The 22,712-nt window shown below is 44.6% G+C and overlaps 1 protein-coding gene across 1 annotated transcript in view; it reads right to left on the reverse strand.

Moving 5' to 3' along the window:
• Positions 1 to 22,315, reverse strand: part of peli3 (pellino E3 ubiquitin protein ligase family member 3) — a 35,636-nt gene extending 13,321 nt beyond the window's left edge. Inside the window, exons 1-4 of the mRNA XM_080792069.1 lie at positions 22,058 to 22,315; positions 9,211 to 9,411; positions 3,281 to 3,410; positions 849 to 950 (exon numbers count right to left, since the gene is read on the reverse strand). Of these exons, the coding sequence (XP_080648195.1) occupies positions 849 to 950; positions 3,281 to 3,410; positions 9,211 to 9,383 (405 nt within the window). The 5' untranslated portion in view covers positions 9,384 to 9,411; positions 22,058 to 22,315. The remainder of the gene's footprint in view (positions 1 to 848; positions 951 to 3,280; positions 3,411 to 9,210; positions 9,412 to 22,057) is intronic.
• Positions 22,316 to 22,712: the final 397 nt, after the last annotated feature.

Raw genomic sequence — 22,712 nt, forward strand, 5'->3', positions numbered from 1 at the left:
TTTCTTCCGTCCTTCTCCTCATTCTGGCTTCTATGTTCTCCTCTACGACCCCTGCATCCACCTCCTCTACGACCCCTAGCATCCACCCCCTCCTCTTCTACGACCCCCTAGCATCCACCCCCTCCTCCTCTACGACCCCCTAGCATCCACCCCCTCCTCCTCTACGACCCCTAGCATCCACCCCCTCCTCCTCTACGACCCCTAGCATCCACCCCCTCCTCCTCTACGACCCCTAGCATCCACCCCCTCCTCCTCTACGACCCCCTGCATCCACCCCCCCCCCCTCCTCTAGGACCCCTGCATCCACCCCCTCCTCCTTTCATGACTCTGCACTGTTGAGACGTGGGCGAGCTAGATGACAGATACTCTGGGTGACACGACTATTTCTGGCTTGTGTGTGTGTGTGTGTGTGTGTGTGTGTGTGTGTGTGTGTGTGTGTGTGTGTGTGTGTGTGTGTGCGTGTGCGTGTGCGTGTGTGCGTGCGCGTGCGTGCACATGCGCCTGAAAGGTTTTCCTGCATGTGCGTAGGACATGGATGTTCAGTGCCTGTCAGCACATGTGCATGCATGTACGTGTGTGTGTGTGTATTTGCACGTGGCAGCTGTGTGCAGTGCATGCGAGCAGGTTCAACAAGGCGGCACTCGGCCGTCTCTCCCCTATTTTGAGTTCAAGCGCTCTATTTCCAGAGTAGGTCAGAGCTGAAAGCGTTGAGCTGGCACGTGAGGGAGTGTGTGTTCCTGTGCCTGTGTGTGTGTCGGTGGGTGTGAGTGCACCTGCGCATTTCGGAGTGTTTTGTCTGTGTGTATACACAGTAGGTAATTGTGTGTGTGTGTGCGTGTAGGGCTGACCTGGAACATGTCTGTGTTGGTGTCATGGGTGTATTCCACGATGACTGAGTGACTGCGGGACAGCGTGTAGGAGATGCTGTGCTGGCTCTTGTTGCTGAGGGCCTGTCGATGCAAAAAACATTATACACATCACACGCACACACACGGCAAGGACACGCGCAAGCTCGGCCTTCTGGGAAAGAGCCTGCATACGTGGATTACCGGTACCAGAACTGGCAGCACTGCAATGTTGTAATGCTCATTAAACACTGCGAAATCACATGAAACGCACAACAATAAGACTCATTTCAAATGCTATTCTGATGTGTGTTCTCACTTAGATTTCATGATTTAGGTCAATTCCATAAGTAAGTCAGTCCCATGGGCAGGTCAAAGGAGGCTGGGGGGTTAAGCCTTAGGCACAATGGACCTATATTCCGAAATACAAGCGAGAACACCAAAATAACAATAGCATTTTGATGTGAAGTGTTGTAAGTTTCATGTCAGGTGTTTAAGATGGTGTTTTAGAGGCATTCAATAAATAGGTCAGTAACGGAAACAAACAAACACCGTTTTGTTTCATGAAATCCTATCAAAGTACACGAGTGCCAAAGGTTCTTTCTTCTTTTGTCAAAAGAGGCTGGTATTCCCCCTTATACCGGTATAAAGTCATGAAATGCTCATGAATTGATTTCACTTTTTGACGGGACAAAAATATGTAATACACGGGGTGAAGAACAGAGATTTGCGAAACACGACGACAGTCACCGCTGGCAACAAGTGGTATCGTGTAACAGGCCCCTATTTTCCATAAATAGCACGTTATTATTTATAGCAATATCCTGGGGGGTACGGGGGGGGGACGGGACCTGTTAACATTATCAACGCAGCACAAAAGGAGATTCCAGTCAAGTCACACGCCGCAAGCGCAAGAACTCTCATTTCGTTCCCGTGGTCTATCCTCTATAGTCTATATACTCTATGTACAGAGTGCTGTAGCAGCAGCAAAAACATACTCTACCGAAGGCCAGACTGGAATGTCTAGTGTATAAGTCCACGTGTTCGTGTTTATTTGCATTATAATCCCCATTAGGGGATTTTTAGATTAGCCTCATATAAGAACTGCGTTTGAAAAATAAACAAATCATTATGGATATGAAGAGTCGACTGAGAGAAAACGCAAATTAGTTACATTTTCGCTAGAAACGGACTCGTATATCAAATATGAGCGACTGTCTTAAACGATACAGACACCTCCCCGGCGATATCGCCGGGTCAGTTTGTTTATTTTTGCACCACAATTCTTATATGAGACGATTTTAAGATGTTATGCGAACCCAGGGGGTGATGGAATGACGTCAGGACTTCAGCACTCTTATTTATTAGGCCACAGACCCCAATTTGCTACAATATTTTGTATCATTCCCTGAAGAAGACCTTCCGAGGTCAAAATGGTTGGTGGTTCTTTATCTTCTATATTTATTTTCCAAAGCCAGCAGTGCACGGTTAATGCAGCATTTAATGCCGCCCTCAGGTTATATTATCAGAACACTGATATATTATTGATTTCAGCTGTTACAATTACAATTCCAAACATGCAAACATGACCCACTTTAATTAATTATAAGTCTGTAGCTTACTGGCTAGTATTTTAAATCTTATTGTCTTTTTTTTTTTTTTACGTCTGGAGTGAGTGTGGAAATAATAGTGGCCCTGGCCTGTTACCACAGCTCCATTATAGCTAACAACATACAAGAATGTGGGATATCCCCGTATTTAGCCCGGGGGTTTCCTATAAAGCCCTCTCCAGAGCAGGGTTATATCGCCTGTACTTTTCAGGATCATCCCCCCAAAACACTGAGGGGTCAAGATCGCCAGTGTTGAAAGGAGGTTATAGGACCAAAGCAAGGGAATGTTCGTTTTCCAGACTATAATCCGGCTTGTGTGCTCCCAACTGTTCCCTGCTGTCAGTGTTTTAAAAGATTCTAACCCTAGGCTCTTCAGGTGTGAATCCTCAAACACAGGGCTTACTCTGAACCCGCCAGGATGATACATTCGAGAGTGCAACGAGGTTAAGATAGCCCTGGGCTTTTTCTGTAGCCTATAGTGTTTAATTTGGCCTAGAGCTTAGAAACGCAGAAAAAATCTACAAACGACAGCATGTTCATTAGGGTCCTCTTTTAGCTTGGGGCTCGTGGAATCCTCAAAAGCATGTTTTATTAACGGTAAAAAATGCTAAATGGTTACTTATATATAGCACCTTTATCCAAAGCGCTCTACCATGGGCTCACCCATTGTTACCTCCCTAATTGCCGAAAATAGCAGATCTACAAGCCCACAACTCACCATGCTACGTGTTGCGGGAATGCGAACGACAATAAAAGCCTGGGTTTTCCGAGGCTATACAGTACTAATGAGCCATCCCATTGACCCGATACGAGGCTCTCTCTTACCTTTGACACCAGAGGGGTGGAGACATTGTGGATGACATCAGGTTTGACACCGTTGGCTTTGGGCCTCTTGTACAGGGCGAGACGACTTCTCCTGCGACCCTTGTCCCCGTTGACCAGAGAGCCATTGTGCCTGTGTGCGTGCACGAACAAAATGTAGTTGGGTCTTTTTAAAACGTTACGATGAACCAAGGTTTATAGAAACAATTTCAGTAAAGGTGAACGGCATATAGATGGATGAATACAAATGTAAAAAAATGCCCAAATGCCATTGGCTTCACTGTGGTAAAAAGAAAAAAACAAGACAAGGAATAATGAATATGAAACACAAACCGAACAGCCCACCAGAGCTTTCGATACATATTCCAATCCAAATTTACAAACTGTGCGTAGCAATTCCATTTTAGTCCCACTCCCACCCGTTCCCGGTGGATTTCTTTACCATTTCCCAGAATGTAGATGACATGCTTTGCTTTCAATATCTCGCCCCCCCCCCCCCCCCCGCCCCACCCCCCCTCTCTCTCTCCCTCTCTCTCTCTCACTCTGTCATCTCTTGTCTCTGCTCCCGTAATGGGTTTCATTGCATACCGCCTGCAGCGCGCAGTATATTTTACCGCCCACAGCTAAGTTTAAGTACCCGTCTGCTTCCCACAAATATTTCCATTGGGACCACAAATATACAAACAGAAACACGCCTATCAGCCTTCACAGCACAGCACCACGGACAGCGAACACAGCGGGCTGCGCTTTACTGCTTGACAGTTGGTTACTTATTAATGGTCCTTGGATGCATATACTTGTCGTCCGTAACAACGTTTCAAAAATTAAGTTCTCCTCCATTTCCATTGCTATCGGTAACAATTGAAAGAAGCTGCCGGCGCATATACTCAACGCTGTGCAAAGATCGAAGTAGTTATTCCGAGCTGTCGGTCTTGAGAGCTTTTTGTAACGATGTGTCAGTATTGTGTATTGTGCGTGCGTGCGTGTGTGCGTGCATGCGTGCACACAAGTCTGTCAGAGTCAGGAGTGGGGAGTATGTCTGTGCTGATTGCTGGGTGTCAGGTACATTTAGAGTAGATTATAGATTATATATGCTATAAAAATGCAATTCATTATTATTATTAGATTAGTTTAGACTATAGGCAGGTGAGATTAGGATTGTGTTGTGACTTTTGTTTTATGTTGGCTATAGGTTAGTGTTTGAACTGAGTGTAGATACTTTACAATATGACTTTGATCCTTTCTTGAGTTGCGCCATATGTCGTGTTTTGTTAATGTTTAAAAATCATATTTTAAAATCACACGCACGTATAAATGTTTAAAATCACTCTCCAACCTTATGTCCCAATCCATACTTCCCCTGCCTAGACCAGTGGTTCTCAACCAGTGGTCCTTGAGGGGGTTCCAGGTAATATCCCCAGTTAAACTTAAATGATGGAGAGTTGGTAACCAAATGGACCCTTATAGATCTTTAACTCTTGAGCGTGTAACATGAAACCCTTACCCTTACGAGTCAATTTGGTTTCATAATTACGCTCTCATTATTTTAAATATCTGCATTACTTAATCTACAAGAAGTCTACGGTGAAATTAACAAACATAAATGTCCTTGAAGTGATGTGTCTGTGTGGATGGGTCTTTTTTTTTTGTCAAATATGTTTTTATTGAACAGATAAAACAGAAAACCCTTAACCCTCCCAGCCATACTGCTGACAGTGACACTGTGACACTGCATACTATATAATAAGATTATAGAAAGCTCATGGAAAACATCTGAAAAGAAAATGGCGTACAGTCAACCATATATCAATGGTATCCCGTCTATTAATTGTTTCTACTCAGGTAATGGACAAGGGGCAGCCAAACCTTATCAAACTGTCTCTCCCTGTTTCTCAGGAAGTACCTTATTCTCTCAAGATGAAGTGTACTAGTCATTTCATTTGTGGACGGGTCTTATATACATTTATAGAATAAATATACAGACACGATATTTTGACTTGGGGTGTCACAGCATCAAGTCCTTGAAATGTCATTCTTAACTTAACCTACCGGTAACTTAATTGTTATAGTGATATTGAACCAAGTGTTACAACCTGAATGAACAAGGAAGAAAAACCCTAATCTTAACCCCCAGCACTATTGTGTCAGGTAAGGTCTATGATGGACCCACCCGACACAATAGTGTATAGCAAATGTCTGCTTGCTTTTTAGTCTACTAGCAATTTCCGTTGCTTAGTTTTTATTTATTAGTCCTTATTGGTCGCGTTCCTGTTCTCCCTTTGAGCTTCTTCAGTAGTGGATACTGTATTTATGAGCATTGTATGTCTGTCCTGGTTTTCTTTGTTGTGTATTTTGTGTTACTGGCAGAGCTGTGTCACTTATTTAGCCTCTTGTCTTGGCCAGTTCTCACTTGTAAAAGAGACTTCAGTCTCAATGTGGTTTTTACTGGTTAAATAAAGGTTAAATGAAATGTAAAGAAAGTGGCGGTCCCCAGGTTGCTCTTATAGTCATAAAGCAACCAGTGAATGCAATAGTGTATGCTTGGCCAATGCACAACCTCTCGGTTTAAATGAGGGCGTTGACATAAGTGTTGTGCCATAAATAAATTACAGGACATTGCATTATGCTCTGTGCTTTATGACGACTGCCTGATGTATGCATTGTGTTGCATTCTGTTCCTACATACAAATGTAAAGAATCTCGATTATTTATGGTGTTGTTCCCTGTCTGGCTTGTCTCAGGGGACACTTATGTCTTTTGTTTTGTTTTTTGTAGCAGCGACCAATATAAGACAAAAATTCCCCTGAGGGTTTAGTCACTGAAATGTTTGGAGACATTGTGGAAGACGAATATTGCCACAGGTGTTGTGACAATAATGCACAAAATCTGTGTTGTGCACAATGAATCAAAAAAGTGACGGGCCAGGAACGTTTTTACACTAATTCAAACTTAGCAGCGTCCGAGAAAATCCAACTTTTAACGGTTACACGAGCGCTACAGCGGTTGTTTAGTCAGCCGCTTCCATGTTTGTCAAGGAAGTCGTGCGTGTGCGCGTGCATGTCGAGTGAACTGAAATGTAATTCTACTTTCGACCAGGGGAGGCGGCGGGGCGGCGCTAAAGCTTTTCAACTTCCTTGAAAAAAAACATGCTAAACAACCGCTGTAAACGCTCGTGTAACCCTTTTTCTCGGCCGCTGCTAAGTTTGAATTAGTGTAAAACGTTCGTGGCCCGTCACTTTTTGGATTCATCGTGCAAAAAAGGGTAAGAAGCGTTCCTTGTGGAAACAAGGAACGGCGGTGGGAGGGGCCCAGGGTGTGACCTCCTCTCGGAGCTATACAGAATGAGCGTATAGTGCTGAGGGAACATATACTGGGGCTAGAATTGTGGATGCTAGTGCTTTATTCATTTCCCTTTTGGCCCAGGCCAGCAGCATGCCTGAGCTTCAGTGATGGATTGGTTGCTTCACGTTTCTGTCGGTAACAATTGAGAAATGAATCCAAATGTCGCAGACCGCTGCCCCCTTGCTTTGCTTTTGGTGTTGTGTAATCACCGGCTTTGATGGTGATTACAATGATTTTTGATGATGTTTGTGGACTCCATGCTGCACCAATGACATGCAGGAGCAGGACCCACAGTCTTTTTTTTCTTTTTGACTACCCATTCCCGCCCGCAGTAATTTAACCCATTTTGGGGTGTTTTAAGCATTCTGTTCAGCATTCAGCTATTGAAAAATAGCAGATCTACAAGCTCATAGCGCTATGAGCTTACGAGTCTTTGAATATATATTTCAGAGCGAACATTTTTAAATTAAAATATTGGCTTCTGCATGGGGGGTCCCTGGAGGCTACATATTTTGAGATGGGGGTCCGTGGCCCAATAGAGATAATTCTGGGGGTCCTTGACATGAAAAAGGTTGAGCACCACTGACATAGTAAACATGGGTTTTTCAGAAGAATGTTCGGATTTAGAAGCCGTTTTTTAATCAACCACCTGCTCCTGTAAGATCTGTGTTTGGGTTGGGCTACATTGGGATCCAAATCCCAAGCTGTACTCTTCACAAAAGAAGCGGTTGCGTATCGGAGGAGACATGTAGTCTACATCTTCCCCCAAAACCAAGAAGTATATGGTATGATTCTGGTTATAAGACGAATTCACTAAGGAGAATGGCATAGCAAATAAAGGTTCAATGCAACTGAAATGGAAATGTCTGTTATATAATATAATGCGATGAGAAATGGAGCACAGCGTGAAATGAGAGAAGCTAGACTAGAGGCAAATGGCAAAATATTAATTTCCCATGGCTGTACAGGAAATCGGATTTGCCCATTCGCCGCTTTTCCTCCATTCACACTGTAACCCTAAGGTATATACAGGGGGATTGTTTCTTTAACTGTGTTGGCGGGCTTTGAGGCGTGGACGAGGAGTATTATGGGATATATTGTGTTTACTTTCTGTTCTGGTGTGCAGGGAAGCGGTCGCATTATTGAGAGGAAGAGAGATATTACTTTGTTTGTTCACTATACGGAGATTGGATACAGAATTTAGAACCCTGGCTGATTTGTCCTTTTGAATTATCGTTTTGTTTATTAAATCACCAGTTCTGCAACACAGACTCCTTTTTCTTTACAGCATAGAAAGAAAGCATGAGGATTATTCCGGAGAGGCGAGACACGGTGGTTATGCAGCTGAAATGCCCCTTGTTTTTTTTGTCCACAGCTATATACGATAATCCCAACCCAGGCATGAGGCAGAGGAGTGGTACACGGTATACAGTATATATGGAAGGACATTCAAAACCCGCTCATGTTCTATTAGCTGCTGAGAAGCCATGATTGGATGGACCTCGTAAAATGTCGGTGGCTGGAAGCGCAAAGCCATATAATCCATCAGCGTACAGATCAATAGGGCAAGGAGGAGTGAATATAATATAACACCTGCGTCTCTTATCTGGGCCTGGAACGGCAGGAGAGCATCACCATATACCAGCTCCCAAGTCTATATGTAGATGATATTCTTTATGCTTTCTCTCTATCTGCCACCCCCCTCTCTCTCATCTCTTGTCTCTCCTCCTCCCCTAATCATATCATTTATTATATCACTCCTTTTCAGTCTCCCTGTCACTCTTTCTCTGCTCGTCCTCCGTCATTCTCATCCTCTCTCTCTCTCTCTCTCTCTCTCGCCCCTTCACCTTAATTTGCCTATGCATGCTTCCTCTGCGCACTGTGTGTGAATGGCATCTTTGTATGGAGTCAAATGAGCTCTTTTTTTCTTCTGTGTGCTGCTCAACCAGGGAAAAAAAGGATAAAGTGTGCGTACTGCAGGCCCTGCTACAAGATGTAGGCAAGAGGGGTGGTTTAGTTGTAGACTAATTCACAAGGAAGATTTGCATGGGTGGTGCACATGAGGACCACAACGCACATAGCCAACGTATAGACTTAGAATAGGTCGTTATGGTAAACATTGCAGTGTTGTTTTTGGCAGCAAATTTCAATTTTAGTTTAGTCATCATAGTCTTTGGAATGAAACTTCATTTAGTTTCAGTCACATTTTAGTCACCTGCAATGTTTTAGTGTTAGTCTCATTTTAGTCGACTAAAATGTATTTTGGCGGGCCTTGATGGCGTCGTAATGGCTGATTTTACACTTGCTGATCTACTGATCTACAAGCTCACAACGCATTGTGAGCTTGTAGATCAGCTATTTTCAGCATGCAACCAAGTGTAAAATGACTTATCTTGTCCACAAGTCCCTTCCTAACATTTTAGTCTAGTTTTTATTTGCCTTTATTTGTCTTAGTTTTAGTCATCATTGCTTAATTTTCTGAATAGTTTCCATTCAGTTTTCGTCGGCGAAAAAAGGTAGTCGACGAAAACACATTTACGACAGAACAGTATTAGTCGACAAAATCAACACTCATGGCGTCGTCCTCTCACCCCAAGACGATTAGCTCGCCGTACTTGACGGGCTCCTTGTCCCCCGGGAAGACTCCGTCGTGGGGCTGCGAGCTGGAGCCCAGAGGAGGCGAGGGCTGGCTCTTGTTGCAGGAGGGACGCAGCTCCAGAGAAGGGGGGGGACACAGGGCCTCTGAGCTGCCCTCCAAAACCATGCCCACCGGCCACAACGGGGACTCAACGCTGCATGGGGCAACAGAAAGAGAGAGAGAGAGGGAGAGGGACAGACAATTTACAATGTAGGCCTCAGCAGATGCGCTTAATCCAGAGCGATGCACAGTTACTTACAGTAATACATCAAGAAATAGTCATCTCGGAGGATCATATAGGTAAACCAAGAATCTGAACAGAATAGTATCAATACAATTATAATCTATTCTGTACATTGAAACTACTAATTATAGGATGCCAGGTCTATACAAATGAATCTGGCAGCCATCTGTGCATAACGAGTGCTACAGGCCGTAGTGGGTGCTAAAGAGGTGAGTCTTCAGATTACCGTGGAAGATTTGGAGTGAGTCTGCAGTTAGTAACTGCAATGGGGTGTTTGTTCTACAGTTTGGGAGCCGGGAGAGAGGGAGAGAGGGAGAGAGAGAGAGAGAGACACAGAGAGAGAATGCGTGCAGAAAGAGCACACAACCTGTAGTGACGACAACCAGCATCACACCTGTGGTACTGAATAGCCCCCCCCCCCCCCCCCCCGCCCATTTGAATGTCAAAGAATGCTGTATTGCAAAAGATATTTTCATTTGCCTGTGGATGTCTTCGCCCATCCATTTATCACAACCATTATCTCATAGCCACACACTGGGTGGGGTGCCATATGCAGTGGCGTAGCACTTTTTGTGCGATACAACACCTAGGTGATTCTGCAGTGAAATGGATATTTTTACCCCTGTGACTGTCCCTCTACCATGACACCATACTAATAATATGCCTGCAAGCAGCACAGAGGCCGGAAATATATGCTCTCTAAAAAAAAGATGTGTATCATTTAATTTCACATGCCGCCATTGTCAAGCAAAATGATTGCAAGTCCCTCTCCTTTGTACCCCTTAGTAGTTGTTACTTCAAACTCCCCAAATAGCCAACAAAACAAATTCAGGAATAATTGGCTGAAGATAGACGTCTCATTACTGTTTGCTCTGCGTTGGCGGTCAGATATTCTCTCTGCACGTTGGCTCTTCTGCTAATTGTCACCCCCCCCCCCCTTTATGCGACCAAAGCTAGCTGTTTGCTGACTATGTGTATTTGCAAAGCAGTCGGCCCATCCTAATAGGATTGGGTACAAGTGATGCCTGCCTCTTTTCTTCGTCTTCGTCTTCTTTTGTTTTTACACAGGCCGATTAAAAAAAAGGACACCTGCATCTATGGCCTCTGTCACTATTCTGCCCGGCTATACCGTTGTTCTCACAGTAAAGAATTGAGTTTCTATGTGTTCCAGGGTCTGGGAACAAGCAGAGATACTGAGAACATTTTGGGAAACAAGAGGGCCACGGCACGTACGTCCCCCTCCACAAGCTTTCACCGTTAACAACCAGATACGGATCAATCGACGAGCTGTCGTCGTACCCTGGGTTCTTAACGAAGCCCCGGAGGCCGGCTGCAACCTTTCCCTGCATGCACGCTGGCCATCAAACGGAGGGGCTATAGCGCAGAGGATCGCCTTCATCGGCTTCCATTTCTTCTATACCGGGGTTTATATTGCTCTGGCATTTCAATGCTTTCGATTGGGAGCCGTGGCAAATTTATCCAGGCGTTTTAGCGCATTAATAGGCTACACACCAAAGAAATCAAAATAAATAAATAATAACGTGGTGGTGTCAGTGTTCCAGGTGACAAGGGTTTTAGCCTTCACAAACTGGCATGAAAATAGAGAGAATGTAAACATGATAAAATGCTCAAAGAGTGGGCTTGTTTATGTGCTCTCTCTCTCTGACTGTTTGTGCAGCTATTTTGACATTAGCCTTTTTACGCAAGAACAAACGTTCTCTAAAGGCCCGTCTCCACTGGCAACGAGAGAGGCGCACAGGTTCTAAGCCAGCGCATAATGTTCCAAACCTATTATTAATCAAATGTGGGCAAGACCACCTACACAGTGTGAAGTGAGCGGCGGTGGGACTGGGGAAGCCATGTGGCAACAAAGCCCTCAAAGCTCTTTGTGGAGATAATAGTCCTGGGAACTAAAAGATGCCGTCATATTGAAAACATCTACCCGGTTTTCTGCCACCGGCTCCATCCTTCCTTTTCTGTATGATTTCCCAGATAAACACTTGACTCTGCGCCTCGCAAAAAAAAGCTTAATTTCAAGCCACGTCTGGACAAAGTGGCACGCCGACCTTACACGGGACTACCTCACCCCCCGAAGTGAACTCGCGTCCCTGTTATTGAACCTTATTGAATCTCGGGCCATCTAACAGGAGCCCAATAAGGAGAATATCTCCTCATAATCGGATGACGGATGGGAGACAGCGGATTCAGGGAGCCAGTCGCCATTTCATTAGCCCGCCCCAGCTCCGTATATACCGCCTTGGCTGGATATTGAGTGGTGCGGCAGCAGAGCGATGGAGGAGTGGAAGGGAGGGAGAGTGGATGGAGGGATATAAGAAAGGGCAGGAGAGGGAGGGGAGAAAAGTGTACTCTCCAGCCAAAACAGAAATAGAAAGTGCTACTATGGTGGAGCGGCCTCCGTGGAGGGAGGAAGAGTATATATATCACATGGCACCTTGCACTTGATTCCCACTGTGATTTGATCTAGCAACGCGAAAAAATACAGTAAAATTGACATAATATGGATGGATGGATGAAAGGGTGGGTGGATGGATGAATGGATGATGGATGGATGGGTTTTGGGGAGGAGCAGGCTTGGAAGATGGGGAGAGGTGAGGAAGGGAAATGCGAGCATTCATGGGACACCAGGTGTTCCGTGGGGCTGCTGATGACTATGTGTAAGAGATGGATTATGAGCCTATGTGGAAAGAGACAGAGAGATGGAGGAGGCCGCCGGGGCGGGGGGGACGACGACGACGACTGGTGTCTAATTTATACTTGGTTGTCCAATCGCGTCGCACGCTGAAAACAGCCGATCTACAAGCTCACACAATGCGTCACGTCGCAACGAGAGCTTCCTATACTGTTAGTTCTTCCATCGTCAGTGTATATACTATACAGCGGCGTGCGGCTATGAATCAGCCTTCAGAAGACATGGAGCTGCTGCTTTGTACGTCTCAGCACGTGACTACATGTGTTTGGTATAGTGTGTGTGTATGTGTGAGAGAGAGAGGGAGAGAGAGAGTGAGTGAGTGAGTGAGTGAGTGAGTGCGCTTGCGCAACCGAGCTATGCTTTGGCAGGGTGATGGATTGCCTGTTCTGTGCCACGCATTTTCTAATCAACCCACAGCCACATCCTGTGGGTGGAGAGGGATAGAGAGAGAGAGAGAGAGACATTGAAGGGGGGCAGAGATAGTGTACGAGAGCAAAACAGATAGAAGGGGAGGGGAGGGGGGGGCAGAAACAAAGAAAGGCTGTCTGATAGACAAAGGAATAAGAGAATAATAGAGAAGGAATAACAGATAACGCTGTGCATGCTCGGTATAGTCTCAGCATGGTGCCATTTGGAGGGGGGAAACTGCATTTTCAACAGCTGCGCGGGTCACGGTGGTGATGTGCACACACTGACACTATCACACCTATCATACAACAACAACAACAACGTGTCATGTGATTCCTATACACACACACACCATCTACAAATCTGTATCCATATCCACACTGGTGCCCTACTACTACAACACAAGCCATCTCCTTCTCTTTTCTGGCTTCCCCCTCTAATATACTCCCACCATTCTCTCACTCAATTTCCTCCTATACTGCAGGGGAAAGAGTGAGCATGCTGCATGTGTAGAGTGTGTGGGTGAGGAGGAGATATAAAGAATGGAGAGAGAGAGAGAGAGAGAGAGAGAGAGGAGGGGTGGGGGGCAGAGAAGGAACGATTCCCTTCTTGCGGAGACGAATGAACAGAGGGCTAAATATACGCACCGGCAAATGAACTCAGGAGCCGGGGAATAAATTATGAATTCTTGACAACACTGATCACACTATATTTCTCCTCCTCAGCCCTTTTAAAAGCTCCCACATATACAGCCCGCTCGCTCACCCCCGCACCAGCTTTGAAAACATATTATCGGCTGCCGGTGTGACTGGGTTATTTGGTTTCACGGTGGACAAATCCACGACAGCGTGCCTTATTGTTCTCTTAGCTGTTGCTCTTGTCACTGCAGCTAGGCCACGGGCGGAATGATATTAAAGTCGTCAATCCCGCGGACAGTCTGTCAATTACGCTAAATATCACTGTGAATACTGTTTTTGACAGTGAAATGTAATGGCATGCTGCTGGGGCAGGGTTTTATATATCAAGGCCAATGGGATGCAGACTATAGCAGATCCAGCCGACGGTGACGTCGAATGACTTTAGATTCGAGGCTGGCAAATCGAGTGCGTTTAAATCCAAATGTGTTGAATGTGAAACTCTGTAGTTTACATAAGGCTTTTTACACTGTAGAAATCCCACGAGCCAACAGTGGTGTATAAATGTTTCCCTTCCCACTAGCCATCCTCGACTTGCTCTTTCACCCTCCATTCCTTTTGCACCAATATATACTGTAGCGTATATGCACTCTCTTTATTAAGTGTTTTTCTTTCATTCAAATGGAAAGTGTTCACTATTTACTGGAAATGTGTTTCTATTCACGGGCCTACAGAAGTCTGCAATAATGTTGCATGTTATACATTGAGCATACAATTTAATTGTTTTCCAAATGTCATACTTGACCTGATTAGTTTGTTCCTGTTTTTGTGTTATGTCCATTCTGTAAATCAGCTTTGGGAGTCTTAGTAAAGCATTAGGTGGGGCTCACCTGTGGTTCTTGTTATTAATACCGCCATTAGCATGTAGTCTGTGGGCACACTGGTCCCAGCTTTAAATCCAGCTCATGACATGCATTATGCGTCATCTTCTATCTTTATGTCCTTTATCTCATCTCTCTCTCTCTCTCTCTCTCTCTCTCTCTCTCTCTCTCTCTCTCTCATGAAGCACTAATTTAGAAATAAATAACCAATGCAATTTATGTTATGCCATGCCCACTTCACTATCCTAGGTATAGAGTGCCCCTGGGTTTTGTAACAGAACTGTAAAGAACTCTGATTTCTCTGTAGTGGTTAAACTAAAAGATACTATTGGTCGTGGGGATTATCTATTCTAAAATGGTGCATTCATATAGTGCCTTTATCCAAGGCGCTTTACATATAGATTGTGCATTGCATTCACCCATTCACACGCACATTCGTAAAACCATGCAAGGCACCAACCAGCACACCAGGAGCAATTAGGGGTTCAGTGTCTTGCTCAGGGTCCATTTGGTTCCACTTGTACACTCTCAGAGTTAAATTAACTGTGGTTTTACAATATAAATTGGGGTACCAGAGATAGAAATGCCATTCAATCGGGGGTCCGTAGCATAATGCGTGTGAAACTGGGGGGCCCATGAAATTAATATGTTTCGGAATCACTGCTAGAGCCGTTGAATTTCAAATGATGCCGATTGCAGAGAGCTATAGTAACAACTGCAGGAAGTATAGCCTATACTGATCCAGGGTCTGCAGATGAAAGTGGAAGCAGGCGGGTCTCCTGGGTGTACACACGGCTCACCCCGTTCTTTCATCTGTTATCAAGAGAGCTTGTTGGGGATCGTTACACAGTTTACACATGACAGACAGCACTGTGTGAAAGCCTAGCAGAGATCTCCGATCAGACAAAAACAAACACGGTAGCAGGAATTACTGACTTCATCACAAACGCGATGACCCCAGAGGCTGAAACATGTCAACTTCTAAAAGGAAATGATGTTTTTTCAACAGCATTGCAAGTGTTGCTGAAATTGTTTTCCTCTAACTTTATCACAAACCCGCAGCCACTGTCACTATGAGCAACTTTGTGATAAAGGAACTCACAGTGTTGGGGGGCGAAACTCTGCCGCCAGATACGGATGGCTTTCGGTAACATTTAGGGCTGAGGAGACATTGGAGTTTAACTGGGTGCTGTGAAACCAAAGCACGGAGCAGAAAACAGCGACCTTAAAGGGTTCACAGAATGGCTGTGTATGGTGAACCAACAAGGTGAGGCACGCCATCATGGGCAGCTTCTCCGTTTTGAGTCAACAGATCTCCCCATGGCGGCCTACAACATTGATGCATGCTATAGATGTATGAGACTTGTTTACTGATGCAAGCTCCCAATGCATTTCCAATGGAAGTCACATTGGTTTGACACAACATTTCTGTTGTACGGCTTTCGGCTGCGTTTCGACTGCCCCCCACCCCCTCATACAACACAAATGTTGTGTCAAACCATGTGACTCCCATTGGAAATGCATTGGGGGCAAGATGTAAACAAACCCTTATTGTATACATGATCTAGCATGCATCGATTGTTGTATGCTAGATGCGAATGTGTGAGTGAAGCCCAAGACTGTTGGAAAATACCTGGCGGGACTATCACTATACCATTGCATTTGCGGGGGGAAATGTTTCTCTATGTGAATCAATGTGGCTATGGTATAGTCCATGATGAACAAATTACCTTCTACACAGTCCTCGGTTAGATAGACTTGTGCAACAACGGATGGGTCAACCACATTAATGACAAAATCACCTACACTGTATATAATCATAATAATTATTCATAATTAATCATTATAATTATTCATAATAAACACTTCTGAATGTTTGTTCCCCCCCACAAAAATGCTATTATTTTTTAATAAGTACGGTATATATACATTTTTATCCCACGGTTTTGTAACCCATGTTTAACCCGGTGCCAAATGCCTAAGCTATAATCCTGGGCGCTACTCTCCCCCTGCCAACCTGGGGAGAGCCCCAAACTGAGCTCATGCTTCCTTCAATGCACGAGGAGTGAGCAGGCCGCTTCTTATCGCCTGACAGGGGAGTTTCCCCGGTTGAACGTGTGGAGGGGGTTATTCCAACCAGTCCTTCCTTCACCTGTCCTCACCAGAGGGGGGCAGTATAGAGACCAAGGATTACTGCATTTGTGAGGGTACCTACCTACCCTATAGGCCCTATAGTATAGGGGACATGGTTAGAACATGCAAACTCCACACAGAAAGGCCCTTTCACCAACCCCCACCTAGGGTATGGGCACTTATGGTGCAGAGGAGAGAACATGCCCCACAGCGTCCCCGGTGAGAATCGAACCCGGGACCTTTTAGCTACTGACTATACCAAAAAATGTGATTCCTAGTTTAGAGCTTTAGCCTTAGAGCAAGGCATTTTTTCCGCTTCCCAATCATTTGTAGTTGGATTGAATCATGAGATTGACGGGGGTGGAGCAGAGCAGGTGTGTAAAAATGTAAAGATCCTCTCAAAATGATGCAAATGAGAGGCCAATCAAGGCTGTTGAATGTGACAGCAACTACATTGCAAATGTTTTGTCTTGAGATTGACACGAAGGAGACAAAGCTGATCAAGCATATTATTCACAGATGGTTCAATGGCAGCCGTATAGTATTAACATAATGTGTTTAATCCGTTTCATTCAGGACAATTTTTGGTGTTTCTATGTGCATTAATTTAACGACTTGGTAATGGTATAATATTATTACCTTCAGCTGCTGCCGGTTACCCATCTGTCAAAAGGTTTCATTCTTCCATATTGCATGACAAGCTGTTTATATTTTTAAATCCAACAGGAGCACTAACAATCTCTGTGAATTGGCACATTTGAAAAACAAAATAAAACATGGTGAAAGGTGTTGGAGATGCAGACATTTTTAATACTCTGTTGAGGCTATTATATAAATCCCTGAAAGGTTTCCATCAGACAACTCTACACCGATGGCTTGTCATGCAACTCCTCGCGTTGCATCATTGCATGACGACCGAATTGGTGTGGTTTTCGCACTCATATTCTTTTATATGGCTGGTTTTCATGTTCTAACTTTAACTCACCATGCATTTTTCTGTCCTAACTAGTAACTAATACTCCTTACACTCTTTTATGGGCTGATTTTCTCGTCCTAAGTCTAACTCATCTCATGCTATTTCATGCGACTGATTTTCATGTTGTAATTTTAACTCTTTTACGTGGCTGATTTTCATGTGGTTCAGCAGGTTTGGGGTATTGCAACACGTCTGATCTAAACATACACCACATCCTCATTCTTTGCTTATATTGGAGTGAAATAATTCCAAACCACGCTTGGCTTTCTCTCTGCCGTATACCTGCAGCTCCACCTTGGAGGTAAACAATTATATCAGGTTGCTATAATACCTTCAGGAATCGTCTCTATTAAGCCCGACTGTTCTGGGGTCCATCCCTACTGAGGAATTTGGCGTGTCTGAGGTCTGTGTATAATATGGAATGGAGGGTGGAGTGGGAAGTAGTTCCTATCTACAATTATTTATTTAACACCAGTTTCATAAGGAAACAATGTTTTGAGTGGGTAGAGAGAGGCTGCCTGGGAAACAGAAGCTTGCATGTTTGCGTCCCGGCTCCGGCCGGCCTATGTGGTCGAAGTGTCCCTGCAGCTTAACCCCTATAACTGCTCCCCGAGGTGCTGCCCCCGCAGCGGCCACAGCTGCTCCTGATACTTAATTAGGATGGGTTAAATGCAGATACCACATTTCACGGTATATATATATATGCACAACATACAGTGACAAATACCACAAAGGACCGTGGGCCAGATTATCGTGGTGCGCTGGCGATAGCCAGGCCCCTCCTATATGTCCAGCTTTGTGGGTTTGTGAGAACACAGACATTGTCCTGCATTGAATGCCATTGACAATGAATGGCCAGCTTTGAGTGTACTGTTTGTGCAAACACAAACATTGAATTTGTGTCTAGTAGTGTCTGAGCAAATGTCTATTTTTGTCCTACACAAACATTAAATTCCCATTGACAATGAAAGGGGAATTTTACGTCAGTGTCTGAGCAAATAGATGATAGTTGTCTAACTTGTCTATTTTTGTCCTACACAAACATTAAATTCCTATTGACAATGAATGGAGAATTTCTTATGTCATAGTGTCTGAGCAAATAGCAGTGTCTATTCTCCGTCATGATGATGTACGATGATAAGAGCGCCCCTCACTTCACACGGGTGTGATTTTTATTTGCGACTGTAGGTCGCATTTACGATGAAAACCTGCATCTCCCATCCGTCCGTTAGTTAGTTAGTCACCCACGCCTCCATATATGGTCACGCCACGTGACATCACGCCATCCATATATGGTGATGCCTCGTGACATCATGGAGACCCTTAGATCTCCATATCTGCATATATGGAGACGGCCAGCAACTCTACATCTGACCTCAAACCTCAAACCCTTAGATCTCCATATATGGAGCTGACCTGTTCTGACATTCCATAAGGTTGGTTCTACCCCACCCCATCTTCCTGTTCTGACATTCCATATGTTGATCTGACCTCATCAAACACTGTACACTCAAGACACGCTCCATATATGGCCAGTACAGAATTCATTCCATATGTTGATCTGACCCCCCATGCCAAAGCGCCAGCGCTCGCCCAGCAGTCTGCCGTCACCCAGGCCGATGCGTGCACGCAACCTTGCACTTTAGGGCGACGTTTCTTCTCGCCCTTAGGGCATCTTACTGGATTTATTAGTAGTATTTATTCTCAAAAGGAAATTTCAGTAACTATCTGCCCATCCCTATAGCAAACAGTTGGCTGCTTCATGTACTGTATATATTGATGAGCAAGTTTAAGTTGAGACAGCGATTCTCCCCAAATGTATAAGATTTTGATATCTGGGAACCCAGTCTAAGAAAATGTTATTGTTGCCAAATATGGTCTGTCACTTGATGTACTGCAGGTATGAAGATAACAGTAAGTAAGTAAGTAGCCTTGCCGAGCCATGAGGCCCATAAGGCATGAGCCTATCTCCTGTTTCTGTAGCGTGAGGCAGCTTGATGTACAAGTACACCCCCTGGACATGACTAGTATGTCGCAATCCAATCCTTGATGCTGAGTGTCAAGCAGGGAGGCATTGGGAACCCATTTTTAACAGTCTTTGGTATGACCCGGCCGGGGATTGAACCCCGACCTCCCAGTCTCAGGGTGGACACTCTAACCACAAGGCTACTGAGCTGAGATGAAGATAACAGACACGGTTATTATTGTATGTTCTCCAGTTGTACTGTTGTGTGTTCTTTAGCTGTACTCAAGGACCCCTGGGGGTCTTCGGGGCCACCGTGTCTTGCCCTCATGCCTTTCCTCTTGACCTCTCCACCGAGCTGTTAGCTCACACACACACACACACACACACACACACACACACACACACACACACACACACACACACACACACACACACACACACACACACACACACACACAGTATTGACTCATCCCACTTTCTCTTTCCATCTAGATAGAAAGATTGTTGGAGAGATTGTTCTCTCTTCCTCTGGCTCTCATCCGGGCGGCTCTCGTCTGCTCCCGACCTCCGCCATGCCCTTTCCTATATCCTCCTCTCCTCTTTTTCTCCATGCGTCCTTATATCCTTTTAACCATATATATATATCCTTTCTAGAGCAGATCTACAAGCTCACAAGCTGCGAGCTATTTTTGCTCAAATTTCACGGCTATTTTTGAAATTGTGGAATACGGCTATAGTGGTTATTTTGTGTTTATTTGTATTTATTGGTTTGATTAGCTATGAATAGTTTTTTCTTGGTCAGGCTCATTGATTGATTGAATACTTTATTAGTCAGAAATGTAAACAGCACATGGTACAGTAAGACATTAAAGCTAAAAGGAATGGATGAAACAAAGATGTCCTGGGGACATCAATCCAGCCATCTCTACCTCTTTCCCTTGCTCTCTCCCCTTCCCTCACTGTAAGCCCACAAGTCGCTGGAGGCCTATTATGAGTAAGCAGCAGTCATGCAGGATTGATCTGTCTGAGCAGACACTGTTCAATCCTCCCGACCTCATGCACTGATTCCCATAACGCACTCTCTTTCTCTCTCTCTCTGTCCTTCTCTGTTTCTCTCTGTCCTTCTCCGTTTCTCTCTTTCTGTCATTCTCATTGTGGTTGTAACACCATATATACCAAATATAGAGGGTATGCGCATGCTTAAAGTGAATGGCAAAACATCGAGTGGCAAAGTGAGTTTAACATTGTTTAACGCAATCAGACTTTTCTGTTTGGATGTATGGGCTGTCGAGGCTGTAGTTTTTGGCCACTCAGTAGGCGTTCCTGCATAACTTCCTGGTTTGATGATGATGTCACACGCATACCCTCTATACATAACACCTTTGAACATCTTGGTAGTAATAGCATCCTCTGTTCCCGGCCTCACCCCTCCTTTCTCTGTAAATATACTTTTGAATAGTATATTACTGATGAATTGAGTACAACTGTCTTGCGTTATCCTTTTAGAATAACCTTTGAATGTACTACCTGTAGTGTTAAACACAATTGTCAATAAACTATTCAATACAAAAAAGGTGAGTGCGAAAATAGCCACCCTATTAAGCTCACGACATGTTGCATCACAATGCATTGTGTGAGTTTGTAATTTCACTATTTACAAAATAATAATTGTTCATTCATTGTAATCGAGGCAAAGTTTGTTCGTTCACTGTAGCCTGGAAACATTGGAAACAAACATCTTTGCAGGTGTATTAAATACTATATGGCATATTAAGGGGAGATAAACAAAGAAGGACACATAGCAGCACGCTCTAAGGCTAACCAGGCCTGCTGACAAACACAGGGTACTTGAGGTGATGATTTATTTGACTCAGCTGCATTTTTTGATGCAAGGATTACATTCTTACACCCTTGCAATGCTTCCTATCTCTCTCTCTCTCTCTCTCTCTGAGACACACACACACACACACACACACACACACACACAAGAGTGTGCTGCCATTGAGCCATTCCTATTTTCTTGATAGGCCTCTAACCATATATAGACATACACACATGAATCCCCCCCCCCCCATTCCTTCGATTTCGTCCCTATAAATATTCTGGAACCATCTATTCTAGAAGAGGGAAATGTGCCAAAATATTCTAAAAATGGCACGGAAGCTCCACTATGAGGTGGACTAAATGAAAATAAACTAGTATTAATATGGTTAAATATGACCAGTATACGGCTCAGTGAAGTGCATCATTGTTATTGTCGTGACTGAGCCATGGCCCCTGCTGCATGAAGCTGATTAGCCTCTACGTTCTCCTGTGTCTCACTGTTATTATGGTCGCTTTCTTTCCAAGAGACGCAGTAAACATGTGGCCTTATTATAATAACGCATTATCTATATGCCTACTACGACAACAAACATAACACGCTTCGGGGTGACTGAGCCCATGGGGGGTTGGGGGGGGGGTACACAACACGGATTATTCCGCATGACATCTGCTATTGCTCTTATAGGTGTTTATCCCATCATGATCATGGACCAAACAAATCCAGGATGTTTTTCCTGCGTCTGTGTATTAGTCTGTATCAGCACGACTCTGCCAATTATAGGCAGGCAGGGACTGCACAAGGGGATTCCACCTCACAGACAATAAATAATCACATTGAAGGACATCATCATCATCACGCACGCACACGAGCGCGCACGCGCTGCCATTCTGACAAGATTGTAATATAACTGCAATAAAAACGCGGACAAAGCGCGGACCGCTCCTCCGCCGTATCATCAGCAGCAGCTGAAACGTCCATTGCGGATGATAATCTTATATCGGTGACATAAAATAAATAAATACCCGCTGATGTTTGCCGAGGGGGGAGGGAGGGAGGTCCGGTGGATGGTTTAAATTCCTCTGGGGTTGTCAGTCAGTCACCGTACGGCCTCGCACACGAACACAAACACCGTTGGTAGCGCCATGGTCATCGCCGCTCCGTTGCCATAACATCACACAGACTGGAGGAGATGGGAGAGATTGCTCGCTCTTCTGCAAGAAACTGTAGTCGTGGTCCAACAGATACCCCCGTCGTCACGCCCATCTCTCTCTCTCTCTCTCTCTCTCTCTCTCTCTCTCTCTAGCTCTCTCTCTCTCTCTCTCTCCCCCCCTCCCCGTGGGTCTTCAGTTACCGTGCTGCTGCTGACTCCGCCCACGTGCCTGGGCCCCGCCTGCGCTAACGATGCTGTACAGTAGGGACTCGGGAGTAGTGCTTCTTCATTGTCTCAGATAGCCCAAAAATGGAACTCTCGTAGATGTATTTATAGATTGAAAATGTCAGAATCGATAAATACATCTACGAGAGTTCAACATTTTGGGCTATGTCTCAGTCAGTGTGTATAAGAAAGGCAGCAGGACTGATACTATACATGCTAGCCTAGAGAAGTGTGGGGATTTGTGTAGTTATAAATAACTTATAATATTAAATAATTACAAAAAATAACAAATAATAACAATG

The sequence above is a fragment of the Protomyctophum bolini genome (assembly GCF_963924005.1).
Source record: "Protomyctophum bolini genome assembly, chromosome: 20".
Taxonomy (NCBI): Eukaryota; Metazoa; Chordata; class Actinopteri; order Myctophiformes; family Myctophidae; genus Protomyctophum; species Protomyctophum bolini.